The 17681-nt window shown below is 39.1% G+C and overlaps 1 protein-coding gene across 5 annotated transcripts in view; it reads right to left on the bottom strand.

Annotated features, from left to right (window-relative positions):
• COL19A1 (collagen type XIX alpha 1 chain) overlaps positions 1 to 17681 on the bottom strand; it is a 223059-nt gene that overhangs the window by 10822 nt on the left and 194556 nt on the right. For all 5 annotated transcript variants that reach the window (XM_054821680.1, XM_054821681.1, XM_054821682.1 and 2 more), the window contains 8 exons: positions 16602 to 16646; positions 14385 to 14429; positions 14214 to 14276; positions 12583 to 12618; positions 12383 to 12427; positions 6665 to 6835; positions 5656 to 5722; positions 3649 to 3804 (listed from right to left, as the gene is read on the bottom strand). In XM_054821680.1, coding sequence (XP_054677655.1) covers positions 3649 to 3804; positions 5656 to 5722; positions 6665 to 6835; positions 12383 to 12427; positions 12583 to 12618; positions 14214 to 14276; positions 14385 to 14429; positions 16602 to 16646 — 628 coding nt within the window. The remainder of the gene's footprint in view (positions 1 to 3648; positions 3805 to 5655; positions 5723 to 6664; positions 6836 to 12382; positions 12428 to 12582; positions 12619 to 14213; positions 14277 to 14384; positions 14430 to 16601; positions 16647 to 17681) is intronic.

The following is a 17681-nucleotide window of genomic DNA, read 5'->3' as shown; positions in this document are numbered from 1 at the left end:
TGGGTTCCAGAAGTTTTGTTGTGATTTCTGCAACCCAAAAGCTGTAGTATGTAAACATGTACCCGACGTGGGTAGTACGGTAAACACTTGGTAGCAGTATGTAGCAAGTATGCGTTCAAACGGGTAAGCGTAGAGATGAGCGGCGATAGCTAAAATACAGCTCTTGGTTTGGGGCTCTCCACAAACTTCAGGGTCAGAAGTATCGCTACACCCTCAGCTCTACTTGGAAATGAAACAAGTTCATGTCCATGAACTTGGAGGTAAAAAGTTCTCCCATTTAAACAGTTCCAAAAGGAATTCCACCTGTATCATGGAGACCCTCTTCCACCTGCATGGATAATGCAGCACCTGAAACTAACAGGTCAATATCTAGAGAAGTCTGAGCTTCTTTAATACACACGTGAGGCAAACACATTACGATGACAAGGAACAATGAGACCGAAGTATCCACTGTGTTTTACTGTGTAAATATTCTGCGTTCTTAAAAACAAATGACTGCAAAGCTCGAGCAAGCCCTCTTATCCTCCCTCCAGTGCGTATTTTGAATTCCTTCTGCGTGTTACAGCCCTCTCAGCTGAGAGGCAGCAACTGAGTTTCAAATCAAAGCAAACCAGGTTAACTTCACCCTCCACAGCCAAGAACATTTGACAGGAGACAACACTTGAAACCAGTGCACCTATTTCTGGTGAGTGACTGTGTCTGGGCCACATCCACTACAACAGGTTCCTGATGTCAGCCAAGGTTTCTACGTGCTCCCACCACACAAATGATTACAATTGTAATAAGAGACACAGATTTTACAACAGAGATTAGCAATAAAGTTAAGGAACTTCCACTATTCATCACAAGTTATTTTTCTTTCCTGAGCTGTGATGTTTCATTCCTCAAGGCTACCATGAGTTATGAGGACCTATAAAAAACTCGTTTCCTTAATTTGACAGAAACAGGAAAGTTTAACTAAGATGAAGTCTTCTTTTCTCTATTGAGAATAAAGCAATAGTCATATTAACATAAAGGATCTCTGGATTGCAAAATTATCCCAAGGTGCATTTGGTCTGATGAACCAAAACATTTCACTGCTAACACTGCCTCACAGTATCAGCTTGCTGATGCATATGCCATAGGTTATTTTTTAAAAATGTATATATATATATATTAAAAAAAATCTTCCAATCACAATTATATAAAGTCTGTTTAATACCAATTGCATGTTTCATAATTTAAGTTGCAATTCTTTGGGTTTTTTTGTTTGCATGCTATATTTTTATTGAGACCATCCTATAAAAATCAAAATTATTTGTACCTGAACCACTGGGAAGTACCTGAGGTACACTATGAACAACCTTGCTGAAGGCCAGCAGGTAACAATTCTGGACTTAATTAGAAATTAATGACTCTATGCCCAAGAGTCTAGCAATTCCTTAAATATGCTTTTTTGAAGACGATGCCTACACTTCCAAAAGTTAATATCTAGGTTTTCTGCTTCTGGGCCTAACCCCTACCTATCGGTTTGCTGCGTAGGAGGTGGCTCTGGTGGAATCCAGCCAGGTCATACCAGACCAGTTCCTGGGGGAACCGGCACCACACTCTGGGCGTATGGAGGGACCCCTGCGAAGCCGCAAGTGAAGTTAAGCACCTCCTTGGACACCTGCCCTTCCTGCGGGCTGGCTCGAGCAGGCTCTCTGCTCAGCGCGCAGCATCACAAACAGGCTCTGGAGGTGTTCGCAGTGGTTCTATTAATTGCTCTCCGAAAGTATCTACTTCTTTTCGCTGGCTGTATGGGACAAGTGATTGTTTCACTCGGCCAGCCCAGATGTGTATCACCGCACACAGCAAAACCCTGGAGTGGGCAGTCTGGGCTTCACCCACATGAGAAATATAACAAGGAAGATCTGTCAGTCAGTATCAAATGTGCATTAGGACTTGGGCATGTGTACACACAGCATGCCACCTTGGTGATCGCAGCCACACATGCACATAACACGCTTCTCCAGGAAGTCTTGTCTGCTATGTCTTTTATGGCTGAAAACAAGCTGGAATATGGAAGGATATTTTTCAGTCTGCTCAGAGATTTGAATTTCTTTTTACTGTTTGCACAAAACAACAACACTCACAGGCACAGCTGGGAAAGGCGTGAAGAGTATTTGTAAGCGTGCGTCTTTCACAGGGCTATCTCTTGCTGAGAGTGTAAAAAGGAGGCAAGACAAATTTTTGGTTTTCTTTCCTTGGAAGTGTAATTTCATATATCTTTTGATGTATCAGAGAAGTAAATGCTCCTCACTTAGCTTACCTTTTACTAATCAAAAAAGAATATTGAGTATATCAGTAAAATAAATGGAACTCCTGCATACATGGGGCACTACTTTTACTTAAGCATAAGGCATGAAAAAGCAGCTTTATTTTTTTTTTCAAGCATAGCTATCTTCTTTACTCTTGATGCTCACTAGCTGGAAATGAAGCCTAGTACAACGTTCCACTTCCCAGAAGCATCTGAGACTATCCACCACATACATCATTATTGAACAATCTGGCACTGACATTGAAGTTGACTGTTTACAGTGATCTGAATATTTAGGTAATGATGAAGTCAGTGTTGTAAGATTCTAAGCCTTTTATTGTTTTCCTTGATCCTTTATTCTTGTTCTTCTCTTTCTGAGCTCATCACATTTTTCAAGCTTCTGTCAGGGGTCTGCGCTTATCAATGTTAGTAAGTCTTTATTCTTCTGATAGCTTTAGGATCCACACATCTTCAGCTTTGCTCTCATGTTCTTCATTCCAGTCTGACTTGCTCTGACTCCAGAGCAGACCAAACTAACAAAAGATAATAAAGAACTACCTACAGATAAACTGCAAATTACAGATTACCCACCCACAAAATATTATTCATCGATAAATTCTTTTTTCCTTTTATTCTGTTCTCCTCTTCCTTTTAATCTCTGAGAGGCTGACTCTACAGTCGAGCACAGCTCAGTGAGCCCGGATGCCTTGAAGCTAATTTTGCAGTGAAAGACAGTTCAGTGAAACGACAGTCCTATACTGTCCAAATGCACTGCAGTGTACAAATTACCGTTTCGGGTATAGTGAAAAGCGGATCATTCTGAAACTGACTTGAGAAAACAGATTACTTCTCTGTAAGAAGAATTCATGTGGTAATATTTCAGTTTTAACTGCTTCTTAAAGAATAATATTTGCCTTCAGTTTTTCCTCCCTTGTGTTGTCTCAGGATCAGAGCTGAGAGCACTCAGACTTGGAGATCAAATTTTGTTTCTTAAATAAGATGGTCTCTCAATATGGAACAGGATCTATATAGTTACATTAGAGTGCTGGCATAGTTTTTTTCCTTGTTAAAGTATTTTGGAGAAAAAAATAACTGCTACAGTAGTCTAGATATGTCAGCTTTAGATATCTGTCAGTAATTAACTTTATCACTTATTAGAATAAAACGCACTGATTAGGAGTTTTTAATCAGTAAAATCCACACATTTACTATGGGTTAATATTTAGATCTAGTCTGGAAAACCATAAGTACAGTTTTAAAAGTTAATCATTAGGAAGCTAGATAGGTAATCCTGGCTTATTTAATATTCATTAGCAAGTGTATAAAGATTTCAAGATACAACTCATGGGAACATTTTTTGGAATTCCTACCTTGAATTCCACGTTCTCCTGGTGGCCCTGGCAAACCATCCTTTCCTGGTGGTCCTGGTAACCCATCTTTTCCTGGGGGCCCTGGTTTTCCATGAGCTTGGGAGGCAAGCATTGCAGCGGGCAGCTTCAGCTGGGATACAAACTGAGCCATCCTTTCTTCATTAACAAAGGGCACAAGAAAAAACAGGTAAGAAATCTGCTGGCAAAATACGGGAAAATAAATTAATATCAAAGGCCCAGATAAAGTAAGTTTCTGGAAGATATTTAATCTTTCTAAATGTCAAGGTATTAAATGTGTCTATAAGTACCGATGCCTTCAGTTCCAACTCAGACTCATGTCTGAGTCTTTACCCTTTGATTTGTACTAAAGTTTGTATTACTACCCTCTTTTACTAATGTATTCTAATATTTCAAATGACTTCTGACTCCTGTTCATGCAAGTACTTAAAATAGATGAACACAAAATAATTAGCACTTAACACCCCTGTGAAGGGCTATCTCAGATGTTTGTAGCTCATCTTAAGTTGCAAAGTAGAGCTTAAATATCACAAACAGTTCTTGGAATGTGATGAAACCCTGGAAACAGTTGTGAAATTGCTCAGCAAACATTATTAATTGCAGAGACTTCAGCACGAACTGTTCATGCTGGTGGAATAAAGTGCACTTGGTAACATTTCAGAATTCCTTAGAGGTACAAAAAATAGGTACTAACCTTGAATCTGTCTCATTTATACTCAATTAAAAAACTTAATTAAACATTCCACAATTTAGCAGATATTTACTGTGGTGGAGTTTTAATATTTAAGAAAAAAATTAGAGTAAAGAGAAGAGTGGGCACCAAACAAAAAATAAGCAAGGTGACAGAAAATAGGCAAAGTGAAACAAAGCCAAAAATAGAAGATCTGTGGGAACACTAGTGAGATGTAGAAAATGGAACACCTATAAAGACAAAAAACAATATTCCCTGTAGGCTGCACACCTTCTAATACTTTCTTTTTATGAATAGACTAAATACTAGTTACCATTCCATTTGAATGGGAAAAGGAGGAAACGTCAGCCAACAAACTGCTCTTGAAATAGCAGTTTGAACTCCTAAGGGGCAGCAGTTTGGGGAAGGGTGGAAATACACAAAACGATAGCCTTGTTACGAAGTGAAAAACTGCCTGAACACTTTAAAAAGTCTCAATCTTTATATGATTTCTTTTATCCCTAAAAGATAAAAGGGTTTGTATCCACAAATACTGATGGCAAAACAACTAAGCATATTGCAGACATAAGAATTGTGTTTTGCAATGGAAGAGAAGCTACTGTTAAGAGCTGTTGGAGCAGAAGCTTGTTTCAGACACCTACCTGAGTCACAGCTTTTCAACCCTGACTAGGAAAATGCTGGGGAAGAAAAATGAGTAAGGAGACACCTAAGAAATCTTACACAGTACACGGGCCTTGGCTGAATCTGGTATTTGCCTAAAACTGTGCCAGAAGTTGGTGGTCTCCAAGGGAGCTCTGGAGCTTAGCCGGGATGTTTGTTGAAAATGCACAGCAGTTTACACCTGCGTGACTGAAAGCTGTCAAGCCTTTTTCTCATTTAGATGGTCACCCACTAAGTGGCCAAAATAATTAGATATTTCCATTGTCTCCACTTTAATAAATCTTCAATGTCCTAATGATATGTTGTAGATACATATGTATCTGCAATAATATATGATACATATATGTATCTACAATGGAAACCTACACATTTGCTATTATTATTTGGAGTAAACTACCTTTTAATGCTAATCTTTTACATAAGGAAATACTCTGGTTAACAGATACTATAACTGATAATTGAACATAATTATATTAAGTAGACTTAAACAACAGTTAAATATAGCTACAGCAACAAAGCAGCTGCTAAGTACAAGGTAAGTTAGATGACATGGAAAGAAACGTATATAAAGGCTGTAGAGATTCTGTAGAACAGAATTTCCGATTTACATTTAGTTGTATAATACTTCATTTTCTTACCTTCAAAAACCTTAAGAACCTCTTGTTTGATATATATTTTTATTTCTTCAAGTGAAACGGTATCAGCCTGATGAGGAAAAGAAAAGGTGATAGGTAACAGAAAAAACATACAAAGGGCACTTTATGATGATACAAAATAAAAAAAATGCTGAAATTAACATTAAAAATGTAAAGCTTTCACCAATATTACATATTTTAATATATTTGTGTTATTTACTTAACAAAGTGCAAAGGCCACTTTATCGCAAATACCAAATTGCACTTTATTGCAAATATAAAGACCACTAATACCATGAAGCGGAAGAGGCACTCCCAACTGTCAAGATGATCAGCACGCTATGTGTATGGAAATTACATCCCATAAGGACGCAGTAGGGATGTCACCGCTATGCTTTACTTGCTTTGTGCATAGCATTTGCCAACTTCTCACTCCCTCTAGGGACTAACTGCTTTGATGCACAGCTGACTATCTAAAACTATATCATAAGGACCAATAACTTCACTGGAAAAGGTTTTTAGAGCTTTACCCTATGTGACTGAGGGTAAAAAGAACCCAGAAGATGGATACGTGCCTGTGTGCACGTGGAGACAAATCAAGCTATCTACAACCGACAGGCAGCATTTCATTGTCTTTTTAAATGCTGATTTCCCTTTTCTTGAGAATCATTTTTGTCTGCCTCCTTTTCTTTCTCAGTTGCAAAGACTTACACTTTAGCTCTTAAGCTTATGAAAAACTTGCAAATTAACAGTATTGAGTAGCCATGTTTATTTGTCAGGAGCTAAAGAAATAAATATTTAAAGTTTATCCATAGCACATGTTTAAAAAAAAAATTAAAAAATAGCTGCTTGATCACCTGAGTATATTTTTTCCACCTCTTAACTGAACACTGAAATTATCTCAGAGATATCTTAGTTTTTCTGACACTGCGGTATTGCTCGGTTGAATTTCCATGTAACCTTCACATGGTCTGAATTCACAAGCAACCAAGGAAAACTTGTATTTACTTACCGGAAACCCTGGGGGTCCTGGAGAACCTGGGGGACCTTGATGACCTGGTGATCCTGGATAGCCTCTGTCTCCTGGTGGCCCAACAGGACCTGCATCCCCCTTTTCTCCTGATGGGCCAGGTCTCCCTCGTTCGCCTTGTGGACCTTTGTCCCCTGGAATACCCTGATCTCCCTGTGTAAAATAAAAGCAGAAAGAAAACCATTGCACACAGTGGAACAAACTAGGAAAAGTCACCCAAGAATGCTAAAGAGAAAATTCTTCCTTGTTTAGAAATAGATTTTATGAGCCATGCAGGGAAGCTGATTTTACAGGCTAACCATTGTCTCTGAAAACACAGCAAGTAACATTGTGTTTACTTACACTTTTAATATTGAAGTCAATGACAAAAAAAATAGCTTGACTCTGTAACCCATTGTTTCAAGGGCAGAACTTGGGTGCAGAAAGTTTAGAGCCTTTATACAAGGATCTAGAAATGTCAAATACGGCATAGATAGAATTTAGATGGTCAAATTCCCCTGTGCACAAGGCATCAGGCATTTTTTCTGTAACTTTCCCTAGAACCCTAATATTTTATTTCTGCATGTACACAAAATTTCAGCTAATCAAAGAAACAACAAATACATAAATCCATTCATAATGAGTGAATTCCTTGCAAACAAAATAAATTAAAGGTCAATGTTCTGGTCAGCAACAGCTTCTGCCACAGCTGAGATGGCATTTAAATTTGTTTTATTTGTGAGGAAATAAATCTTTTGGAGTGACTTAATGTATTAGCTATTAGTTCACCAAACTCCAGCTGTGGAGCAGAGTGCCACAAGTCACACGTTCAGACTGTTAGTGAGCAGCTGGCAGGTCTTCAGGGTCACTGACTGCCTGTGCTGCATCACTTTAGCTAATGTTAGGCTCCACCATAAACAGCAAACAGCACCAAGAATCGACTACATCATTACTAGATGGATGGAATGGAATTAATTGCAGTCTTAATCTACAGCAAGTGCTGGTAAACTGTATTCAGATCTGAAATATCATTAACTGATAAACCAATAAAACTGTAGTTATATTCTTAAGTCATATTAACACGATATATAAAGATTGAAAAAGAAAGGAAGGTAAGGATACAAGTAGGAGGTTGTACATTTTTATCACTATCTGCCCTCCAATCTGTATGATTTCCAGTGAGTTAGAGCTTATTACCGACCACAACTAAGCTTCACTACCAAGTCCACTGTGACTTCTGATGCTTTATCACATTAACTGAAACCATAATGCATTCACAACTGGAGTTTAAATTGCCCTCAGTAAGAGTGCAGAGGCTCTAAAGTCTGGAAAGTCTACCACAGGAGAAGAAGAAAAAAAAGTGTCAAAATCTGGAACCTCATCATCCCACACCTATAATGTCACCCTGTGTGGTGGGTTGACCTTGGGTGGCTGTCAGGTACCCACCCAGCTGCTCTCTCACTTCCTCTCCTCAGCAAGATGGGGGATAAAATGAGATGAAAAGTTTGTGACTCAAGATAAGGACAGGGAGATCACTCACTAATCACCACCAGGGGAAAACTGACTTGACTTGAGGAAGATTAATTCAATGTATTGCCAATTAATAACAGAGCAGGATAGTGAGACCTTCCCCCCCAGCCCACTCCCTTCTTCCCAGGCTCCACTTCACTCCTGACTCTTCTACTTCCTCCTCCCATGTGGTGCAGGGGAGCGTGAGGAATGGAGGGTGCAGTCCTTGACACTGTCTCTGCTGCTCCTTCTTCCTCACATTCTTCTCTTGCTCCAGGGTGGGGTCCTTCTCCTTCATGAACTGCTCCAGCGTGGGTCCTTCCTGCAGGCTGCAGTTCTTCCGGAATGGACTGCTCCAGCATGGGTTGCCCATGGGCCACAGGTCCTGCCAGAAAACCTGCTCCTGTGTGGGCTCCTCTCCATGGGACACAGGCCCTGCCAGGAGACTGCTCCAATGTGGGCTCTCCACAGGCTGATGCTTCCTTCCAGGTGCATCCACCTGCTCCGGCATGGGGTCCTCCATGGGCTGCAGGGTGGATATCTGCTCCACCATGGTCCTCCATGGGCTGCAGGGGAATCTCTACTCCAGTGCCTGCAGCACCTCCTCCCCCTCCTTCCTCACTGACCTTGGTGTCTGCAGAGTTGTTCCTCTCACATATTCTCGCTCGTCCCTCACAGTTGTTGAGCAGTGGTTTTTACCCTACCAACATGACTTGATGGGCTCAGCTTTGGCCAGTGGTGGATGTGTCTTGGAGCCAGCTGGAACTGGCTCTGTCTGACATGGGAGACATGTCTTCTCACAGAGGCCACCCGCTACCAAAACCTTGCCAAACTGTCTTTACCTCAACTCACAAGGTTGGGGTTTTTTTTCCATTCTCCTCCCCATCCCACTGCGGGGTGAGGGGTGAGTGAGCGGCTTAGTTACCGGCTGGGGTTAAACCACGACAGTGTGACATGGAAACAATCTCAACGTGATTACATTTATCGTGTTTCTCTTAAAAGGCCTGTTCTGTCAATATTGCAGCCACCTTATTTCCAGTTTTAGTTTCCAGGCATTAATACTTTGGGCAAAACTCTCAATATGCAGGATATTAATGATTTCCTATAAACGTATAGCTAATTTAGCAATTCAGCAGAAAAAAAGAGAAGCTATGATATCCAAAAGACACCCGTACACCTTGTCAAAGACTCTCAAGTTTTAAATTCAATGGGAGCAGGAAAGGGTGCGTATGTGCATTGGGGGAATTGTAAGAGTAATGTTCTGATGGAAGAGGCATACCTTTTTCAAGTTTCTACAAATTTTAAGATTTATAGGAAAAAACTTCCTGTCCTGCATACAGCTATTGCATCAGGATGTGTATTGCAACACCTTGAGAAATTCAGGGCAGAGGAAGGACTCTGACTGAGAAGCAGAACTTTTGTGGTCTGCAGGAAGGATGCTCTTTCCTGGCCTTCACAAAGTTTTTGCATCCAAACCTCCTCTCCTGCACACTCATAGCAACCTAAAACATAAAATTCAAGAACAGCTCCTGTTCTACCATATGTTATTGCAAAACTTGAAGGAGGTATAGCCTTAATATAATTTTTAGTTTCCTCACTATTTTTGGAGATCGAAGTCCAGTATAGAGAGCCACCGAACACACCATTTTGTCTGACAGTGCTTTCAGTTGAGACCACACACATGTATGCACCCACATATATAAAAAAAGCTGTCTGAAGATTACTATACTTACAAGAAGCCTTCATTAAAAGTGTATTTAAGGCATAAATATACATATATATTTTCTCAGGTTTATAACCCTGAAGAATAGGTATGGATAGCTATTCTACTAGAAATAAAGAACAATGCAGGTTTCTCTAAGACCATGGTGCTATGGCAGTGTGAAGCTGATCCTGGAATTACTTTTCTTCTAAACGATTCCCATTTTATAGGCTGCCAACATGTAGGAGGCAGATCAAATACTGCAGCCACTTTTCAAACAAGCATTTTTTAACTGCCTCCAGTGTTTTCTTTGTGTTTGGAAGAAGCTCCTTGTAAAAAATAATAAAAATATGTCATATCTTCCTCCAGATTCTTCTTTAAACTCTCCCTCACTATGAATTGTACAAAAACCAGAGCAGGACATTTACGTTTTGCAATCTCTGCCTATTGTGCTGATTATGCAGATCTCCTCCTTTCTAGTGTTCTCCTATCTCTTGCATTTAAACTTACACTAAATTACGTGCAGAAGGAGCAATTGTTTTGCCTAGGTTTCTGTATGCGGGCTCCTGGTCTGTGATCGAGGCATGCAGATAATAGCAATAAATGAGCCAGACACCAGTACTTTAATTTGTTGTTGAAATTACTTGGAAGGTGTATTTCTGATTGGTTTAAACCACAGGTTTGTCGCTCAGTTTATAAAGTAGTAATGACAGTAGTGTTTAGTCACTCAAAGGATGTTTGTTTCAGCCCAGGTGACCTCTTCCTTCTTAAAACGGATTCTACAGGGATATACTTATATTAGACATGAAAACCTCAAGAGTTTTGTTCTGTCCTTCCAATTTTGATACTTCTCTTTTCTGTAATTGCAACAGCTGGTCTCAAACTGAAGGAGTACGCTGTAGAGCAGTAATAATAATGGCTGCAAGAAAAACTTGACTCTCTTATTTTCTGTAATCACTGTAATCTCTCTGACAGATGCAGGACTAATACGTAGTCCAGAGGGGAGATTAAAAAAAAAAAAAATCAACTCCAACTCTCCCACTCATCTTTTATCTGAGATGCAGACTTCTGCTGTGTATTTCACTGTTATTTCTCAGGCAGATCTCCCCTTGTTATCAACAAACCTTTTCTTGTCCTGTAGAATTGTAAGAAACTACTGACAGCTTTCTGAAAACTGTATTCAGATACTGCATTGGGCATATTTATAACTTTCCTTGTAAGAGGTTGTGAGAGATTTTGATTATCACTTGAGACAAAAATACTTCTGGAAATTGATTTATTTTTTAACAACTATCTATATATTTCTTATATATATGTATTTATATATACATACGCATATATATATTTTTTTTTTTTTTTTTACTCTGTACCAAGAGACCTAGATCATGACATCTTTGCCAGCGATCCCAGAAGTGAGAGCAGATTCTGGCATCTGTGACCTCTCTGAGAGCAAGCATATATCCATGTTTACATCTACAGCGACATGTACACGTGTGTACATATGTACTCTGTCATCAATGAGATTGCAATGAATACACTCTGTTCTTTTACCCTAAAACCTCCCAGGTTTCATCCGGATGAATAGAGCTAAGGCTCTCTGTCCCTCACAGACTTTTTTAACATTTTCCTCCCTGCTAAAAGGGACAGGTTGGTGTAAATGAATCCTACCTCCTCAGCATAACGCATAGTTTAGCGCTACTTAAGTTCTCTTGTGCTACATAGTCTGGACAGTTGCAAAGAGTGTTGCAAATAATCTTTATTTGTGCCCTTAAAGGCAGGGACAGAACATTGAAAACTGTTAATTCCTGTAAGGGACAATTATTGTAATAACGGTGAAAATCTCGTGTCTCCTCGCATTTCCTTTTCCAGATTACACAGGGAGGTGCTTTACCACTTCATCGAATAAATGTGGTATCAACTGTATTAGGACATGAGGGCTTTAATAAAGTTATAACAGAAGCAGAGTAAGCGCCAGGATTTTCTTTGCTTTAGCAAAATAATGATCACCTCTCACCTCCCGTAATGATTCCTGTCTGCCATGATCTCATTACCATGAACAGAACCGTCTAAACATTTTGGCAAGCAGTAAGGTATTGCATTGGCATTCCTGCTGGCTACGTGTGACAAGCTCGTTTTATATAAAACATGATTTGTGTTTGTGACATACAAAGCTCCCAGGGATGATGACAGGGAAAGCTTTAAAGCTCTTGCAAAGTGTGACAGCATCCCAACAGGATTAGCTACTTTCTAATTTTCATCCTATTGATGAATTCACACTGTCCAGGCCAACTGTGTTAGAAAGTCTATAAAATTTGTTTCTCCTCTAAATGCAGAAGCCAATTCATTTCTAATTCCTTAAAGTGGTGTCTAGGACTAAACCTCTTAGTTGTCTAAGAGACTGCTTGAAGTTCACAGAAAATTAATTTCTTGGTTTTGCCTGTAAAATATGCGCTAATGAGCTGTATAGATGCTCAGTAAAAGGAAAAAAGTTACTAAAACAAGGGACTTACACGTTCTCCTTTGGGCCCTCGGTCTCCTGGTCTCCCCACAGCACCCTGAAAAATTATTTTTGAAAAAAGACAAACACATCACTTAAAGGCATTGTTGCATATTCATCTGTTAGCAGAATTGAAAGCAACTGCCTAGGATTAACAGCTATGGTATCTGTGAAGAATAAAATACACTAGTACACAAAGGCATGTTTTCTTACCGGAGGACCTGGCAATCCATCTTTTCCATTGATTCCCTACAAGAAAAACAAACATCTTTTAAATAACTATGGTTATGTTAAGCATTTTAAAAATATAAGGGGTAAAGCTCACAGTTTAGTTTTGGTATCAGGACATATTCTGAAGCTGCAGAGGCAGCAGTTTGTATGGTTAAAATATTGAAATACAAATAGTTTTGAAGCACGTGAAACAAGAGAGCTTGGGGCCATACTGAACTGCAAGCACATTACATTTGAGCTGAGCGCAGTGCGAAAAAAAAATAAAAATAAAAATCTTCAGCATCAAGATGTGCACCAACTTTAATGAGCACGCAACTTTAAATGACAAGTTATATGGCAATTCTGCAAACAGGTGGAATATGGAGCTGTACATGCACTTTTCCAGTCCTGGCTAGTCATTATACAACCATAGAAGAGAATTCTCTTTTTCGAGATATTAGCCCTGATGCCCTGTCAGCCCTCTGCTGGTACAGAGATTACACCTTAATAGTGAGTGGCCAGATCCATTCCTTAGTCCTTAGGACTTGTGGCACAGCACAGCTTCAGCCTCCTGGGCTAAACATTTTTCCTTCCCAAAAAAGGGTGCTTTTATTCATACCACCTCCCAGGTCCACAGTATCCCCCAAACTGGAACGTGGCATTGTTTCAGAGAGTGCTAGCTGGCATGGGCCAAAATAACGTCAGAGAATACATTAGCAATTGCACAACACCCGATAACTCCAAGATAAATGCTCTGGCACTGTTTAATTTACTAGGATATACATGAATCTGCACACGCAGCAAACTCGCTGCTATTTCGCTGAGTGAGAAAGAAGGACTTGCATGAACAAAGACGTCAGGAATATTTCCTTCCCTTTCATACAGCAAAGCAGGGTTTTGCACAGATTAGGCGCCTTGGGCCAATTTGCTGCTGAAGTTACAGAAATTGTTTCTTCTTTCAAGGCACAAGGGTAAGGTGGAGACGTGCTGACAAACCGAAATGGTCTGCTTCTCATGCTTGGCCCCAAAAAACCAGACTTAGGGAGAGAGAATGATTTCTGCACTACCCTAGCTGAACCACTTCTGGAATATAAACTACGTTGTTTTAAACCAGCTCAGACAGTGCTGACTACACTGCTGTCACACTTTTATTAAATAAAGAGGTCAGATTGGACATATCCTATGTGAACAGTAAATGCTGCAGCTGCAGTGTTGCATCACCTGTATACAGAAGAGTTACAAAGTTTATTCAGAGTCATGAAGCACACGCTTCTCTATTTAAACTGAAACCCAGAATGCATTTTATCACCTCATCCTTTATAGACTGTGTGGAGTGTTTGGGACAATATTCTCCTCCTGAAAAAATATGAGAGGATCCTTTATGTTAACAGGATCCAAAGGACCCTCATAAGACCTTTAAAGGTAACACCTCAGTAACATTAAGTATTAAAACATCACAATACCAGGAATTCTTGACTGGATGGTTAATATTGAACACTGTAGCTCTAGGTGTTCTTCAGATGTTACCTAGCCTAACACAAAGCAGGATGTAATCTCATTTCTTTTGTAACTTGCGATAAACTAAGACACATCCTTTTGTAATGATCATATATATTCAGTATAAAATTGCTTACTGGCTTTCCTTGTGGTCCTTCTGGCCCAGGGAAGCCTATATCTCCTATAGGTCCTCTTTCACCCTACAAAAGAAGAAAACAGACATATAAATCTGCATGTAAAATTTTGCATTTGGTGTTTGAAATATTTGTGTATTATCATAAGAGTCCAGAACTCAAATCTGTACTTACAGGTTCCCCTGGCATCCCTGGGGACCCAGGAGATCCTGGCTTTCCCTGCAAAAAGAGAACATTACACATTCAAATTACTAGGAAGCAAAACATCAATTTCTCTTAGGTAAAAAATAAGAGAGGATATAAATATTCATGTTTCTGCTCAATGAACCCTTTAAGAGAGAAAAAGAAATATTTTACCAGGTTTTTAATATTTGTGCCATGTTAATCTGGCTCTTGAGTACAGCATAACTAAAACACTTGGTCATCTTTACACTTTCTGAATACTGAGATAATGTTTTCATGGAACTTTCTTTTACAACACCATGATTTCCTTCTTGAGCACTTACAGTCAGATCAGAGTTTATCACTGTATATGTGAAATCAAGATTTATTTCCTCCCCCCTCCCCCCCGGTACTTCTTAGTCCTGATTTTTTTTAAAGTGGGTTTATTACTGATTTAACATCTGTTGCAAATTTTCTTCATGCTCTTATTCAGCCACTTGTATCGTTGTTTTATGTTCAGCCTGCCAGAATTCACAATCTTTTCTCATCTCATCATTTAGATGGTGATTTTAAATGTCTCTAGGTTTTTTAAACGATGCCTTGCTTTTAACAACCTACCTGGTTCAGCCCCAGACAAGAATCTATAACCCAACATTCCCTGGAAATATCCTTAGACCTGATCCTCAGCTGACTTGCACAAGTGAGGAATCGAACCCATCAATGCCAGTGACAACTGCAGGAACAACAGGACTGAGGATTTGTGCTGAGGAATTAGGTGTTGGTGGCAATTCTTGCAGAATCTCAGTCCAAACTTCTCTGATAATCCCACTTGGCAAAAAGCCAAAGCTAAAATGAAATGTTTATATCCCCAAATGAGAAAAAGGGTCCAATATTCAATCTAGGGAATAATGCCAACCCAAGGAGGACAAATTCCCTTCCAATAAGATACGTGAATATATTTCAAAAACTCTTCCTAGACTACTAAAAAATATTGTCTCTCATAAGTCTATTAATTTGTTAATTAAAATTGCTCAGCATAAAATGTTGCAGCAAATAATTTATTTCAGTGGATTTTATTTGAATTAAATGTAATCAACAGAACGCAACTCCATCAGTAATGAAGGGAACTCATTAAATAATTCACATCCAGCTAGAATAGAGAGCAACAAGAATAAGACTTGGAACATATCCAGTGGAAAATACACAGGGAATTAACAACTGTGATCATCCTAACCTGCTAGTGCATTATTGATTCACAGCATAAAATATAGTTCGGAGCAACAAACTTTGAAACTCTTACATGGGCTACAAAACTCAAAGAAATACTTCTCTTTTTCCCTTAAATGTGCAATTTTATCTTGTTTTAGGAGAACTTAACTAAGTTAAGCTTTTTAAGCTGATGTTCTCTCTGGGAACTCACAGTAAATAGACTAAATCAGTCGCTAATGGAAATGGGAGTGCATAGACACAGACTTCTCTTTATTTCATGAAACACATATTTATAATTTAAAACCAGCTCCTGAATGGATTGGTAGCTGTCAAATGTAATAATAAGTGTATTTGCATATAAATAACTCCATATTGCCTCCTGAAATATGGATAAACTTTTTTATTAAATTTTGAATGCAATCTAAAGAAAAGTTGTCTTTATTTCCTTTAGGAACACAAATGGATAATTATAATTTCAATTTATCATTAGTTACATTTACTTTCACCTACAACAAAGTTTCTGGATGACTTTCAGAAACTTCTCTGAATACCACATGTAAATAGCTGACAAAGCATTCCCCTAAAGCAAATGTTTGATCGACTTGATATGCAGATCCTGGTGGGTTGCAATAACTTACGTTCTTAATTTTTCTTTGTGATAGAAAGATGCTCAGAAATTTGTGCATGCCCAGGAACACAGAAAATGTCTTTATCTGTATTAAACTGAGGCAAGGAGAAGAATCTCATATGCTTTCTTAACTAAGCGCATGCACCTTCAAATTTCAGCTTTATCATGTATTCACACCATTCCCTCCTGTCGTTTTAGTAATAATATGAACCCACAGTGGTATTAAAACTCTAATCTCTTTAGGAAAAATGCATCAGTTTCATACCTGCCTATAAAGTATTAGCCAAGCGCTGGCATTCCACAAACAGTGATCAAGATTACAGCTCAGCACCTTGCTTCACCTGGTTTTTCAGCTTCTAACGAACTGAGTTTTCATTAATAAATATACGTACCGGTGTCCCTGCTACTCCTGGCATGCCAGCTGGTCCACGGTCACCCTGAAGAAACGATAAATCTATACTTAAATGGTAACACTCAAACCAGAAGTTTATTTGTGGATTCTCATTAAAACCTGAGGAAGGATTATTCAGGGAACTGAAAAAGAGGACAAGAGCCAGGCTCTGCTAAATGCTAATATTTAGCTCTGCCACTGGCTCATTTTACAGACTTCAGCAAGAAACTTAAATCCTTTGTTTGGGTTCTCTTGTATAATGTCATAATTTCCATGCTATCCCTTACACGCTGCTTGAGGCCTTTCTTGAAAAGGGATGGAAAGTCCCTGACTTACCTGTAGTTTTCCAAATAATTATCATTTGTGGTCATGTCAATGACCAAAATTAACATAGGCTAATTCACTATCATATCAACATCCCCATATTTAAGATGCACCTTTCAAAGATGTTTTTGCCTTCCTGCTACCCAGTTATCCGTTTGCTGCAAGTCAGCATCCTCCATTTGCTTGTGTCCTCTCAGGGCAAAGTTTCTCCCTATAGCATATGGCCACCTTCATCTATGCTTTAAGCTAAGACAATGGCTTTTGTGGTGGGGCTGATGAGTCATGGGCACAAATTCAGTCCTCTTGAGAGGACTGTAACCCAAAGCAGATGGATGGAGCTCACCAGTAGTAAAACTTGACAACAAGATTTGCCCTAACCACTGCTGACATGTATTGGTCTGTAATACCACATTCTGCTAGTGTAATGTTGGTTGAAAATGTAAGAAAAAAATCAGGCTCCTAGTTTCCATAATCATGTCAGAAAAGCCCCGGCACAGTTAAAGCCATACTAACAGGAGAATACTTTTGTGAGATGTGTTTATGTTACCTGGGGCTGTTTTGCAAAAGCTCCGCCAACATAGCTACAGCCACGTTCTGCTGTGCAGAAGAGCCTCAGATGATGTTGGGATTTCTGGCTTCTGTTTATACCTAATGCTGATTTGTCTCACTCTCATAATTTTGTTCAGGTAGCACAATGATAATGCTGATAATAAGAAACACTTAACTCCACTATACAAAGTGTAGACAGATGACAAGT

The sequence above is a fragment of the Grus americana genome, chromosome 3 (genome assembly GCF_028858705.1).
Source record: "Grus americana isolate bGruAme1 chromosome 3, bGruAme1.mat, whole genome shotgun sequence".
Classification (NCBI taxonomy): domain Eukaryota; kingdom Metazoa; phylum Chordata; class Aves; order Gruiformes; family Gruidae; genus Grus; species Grus americana.
This window is presented reverse-complemented; position numbering and strand designations above follow the sequence as displayed.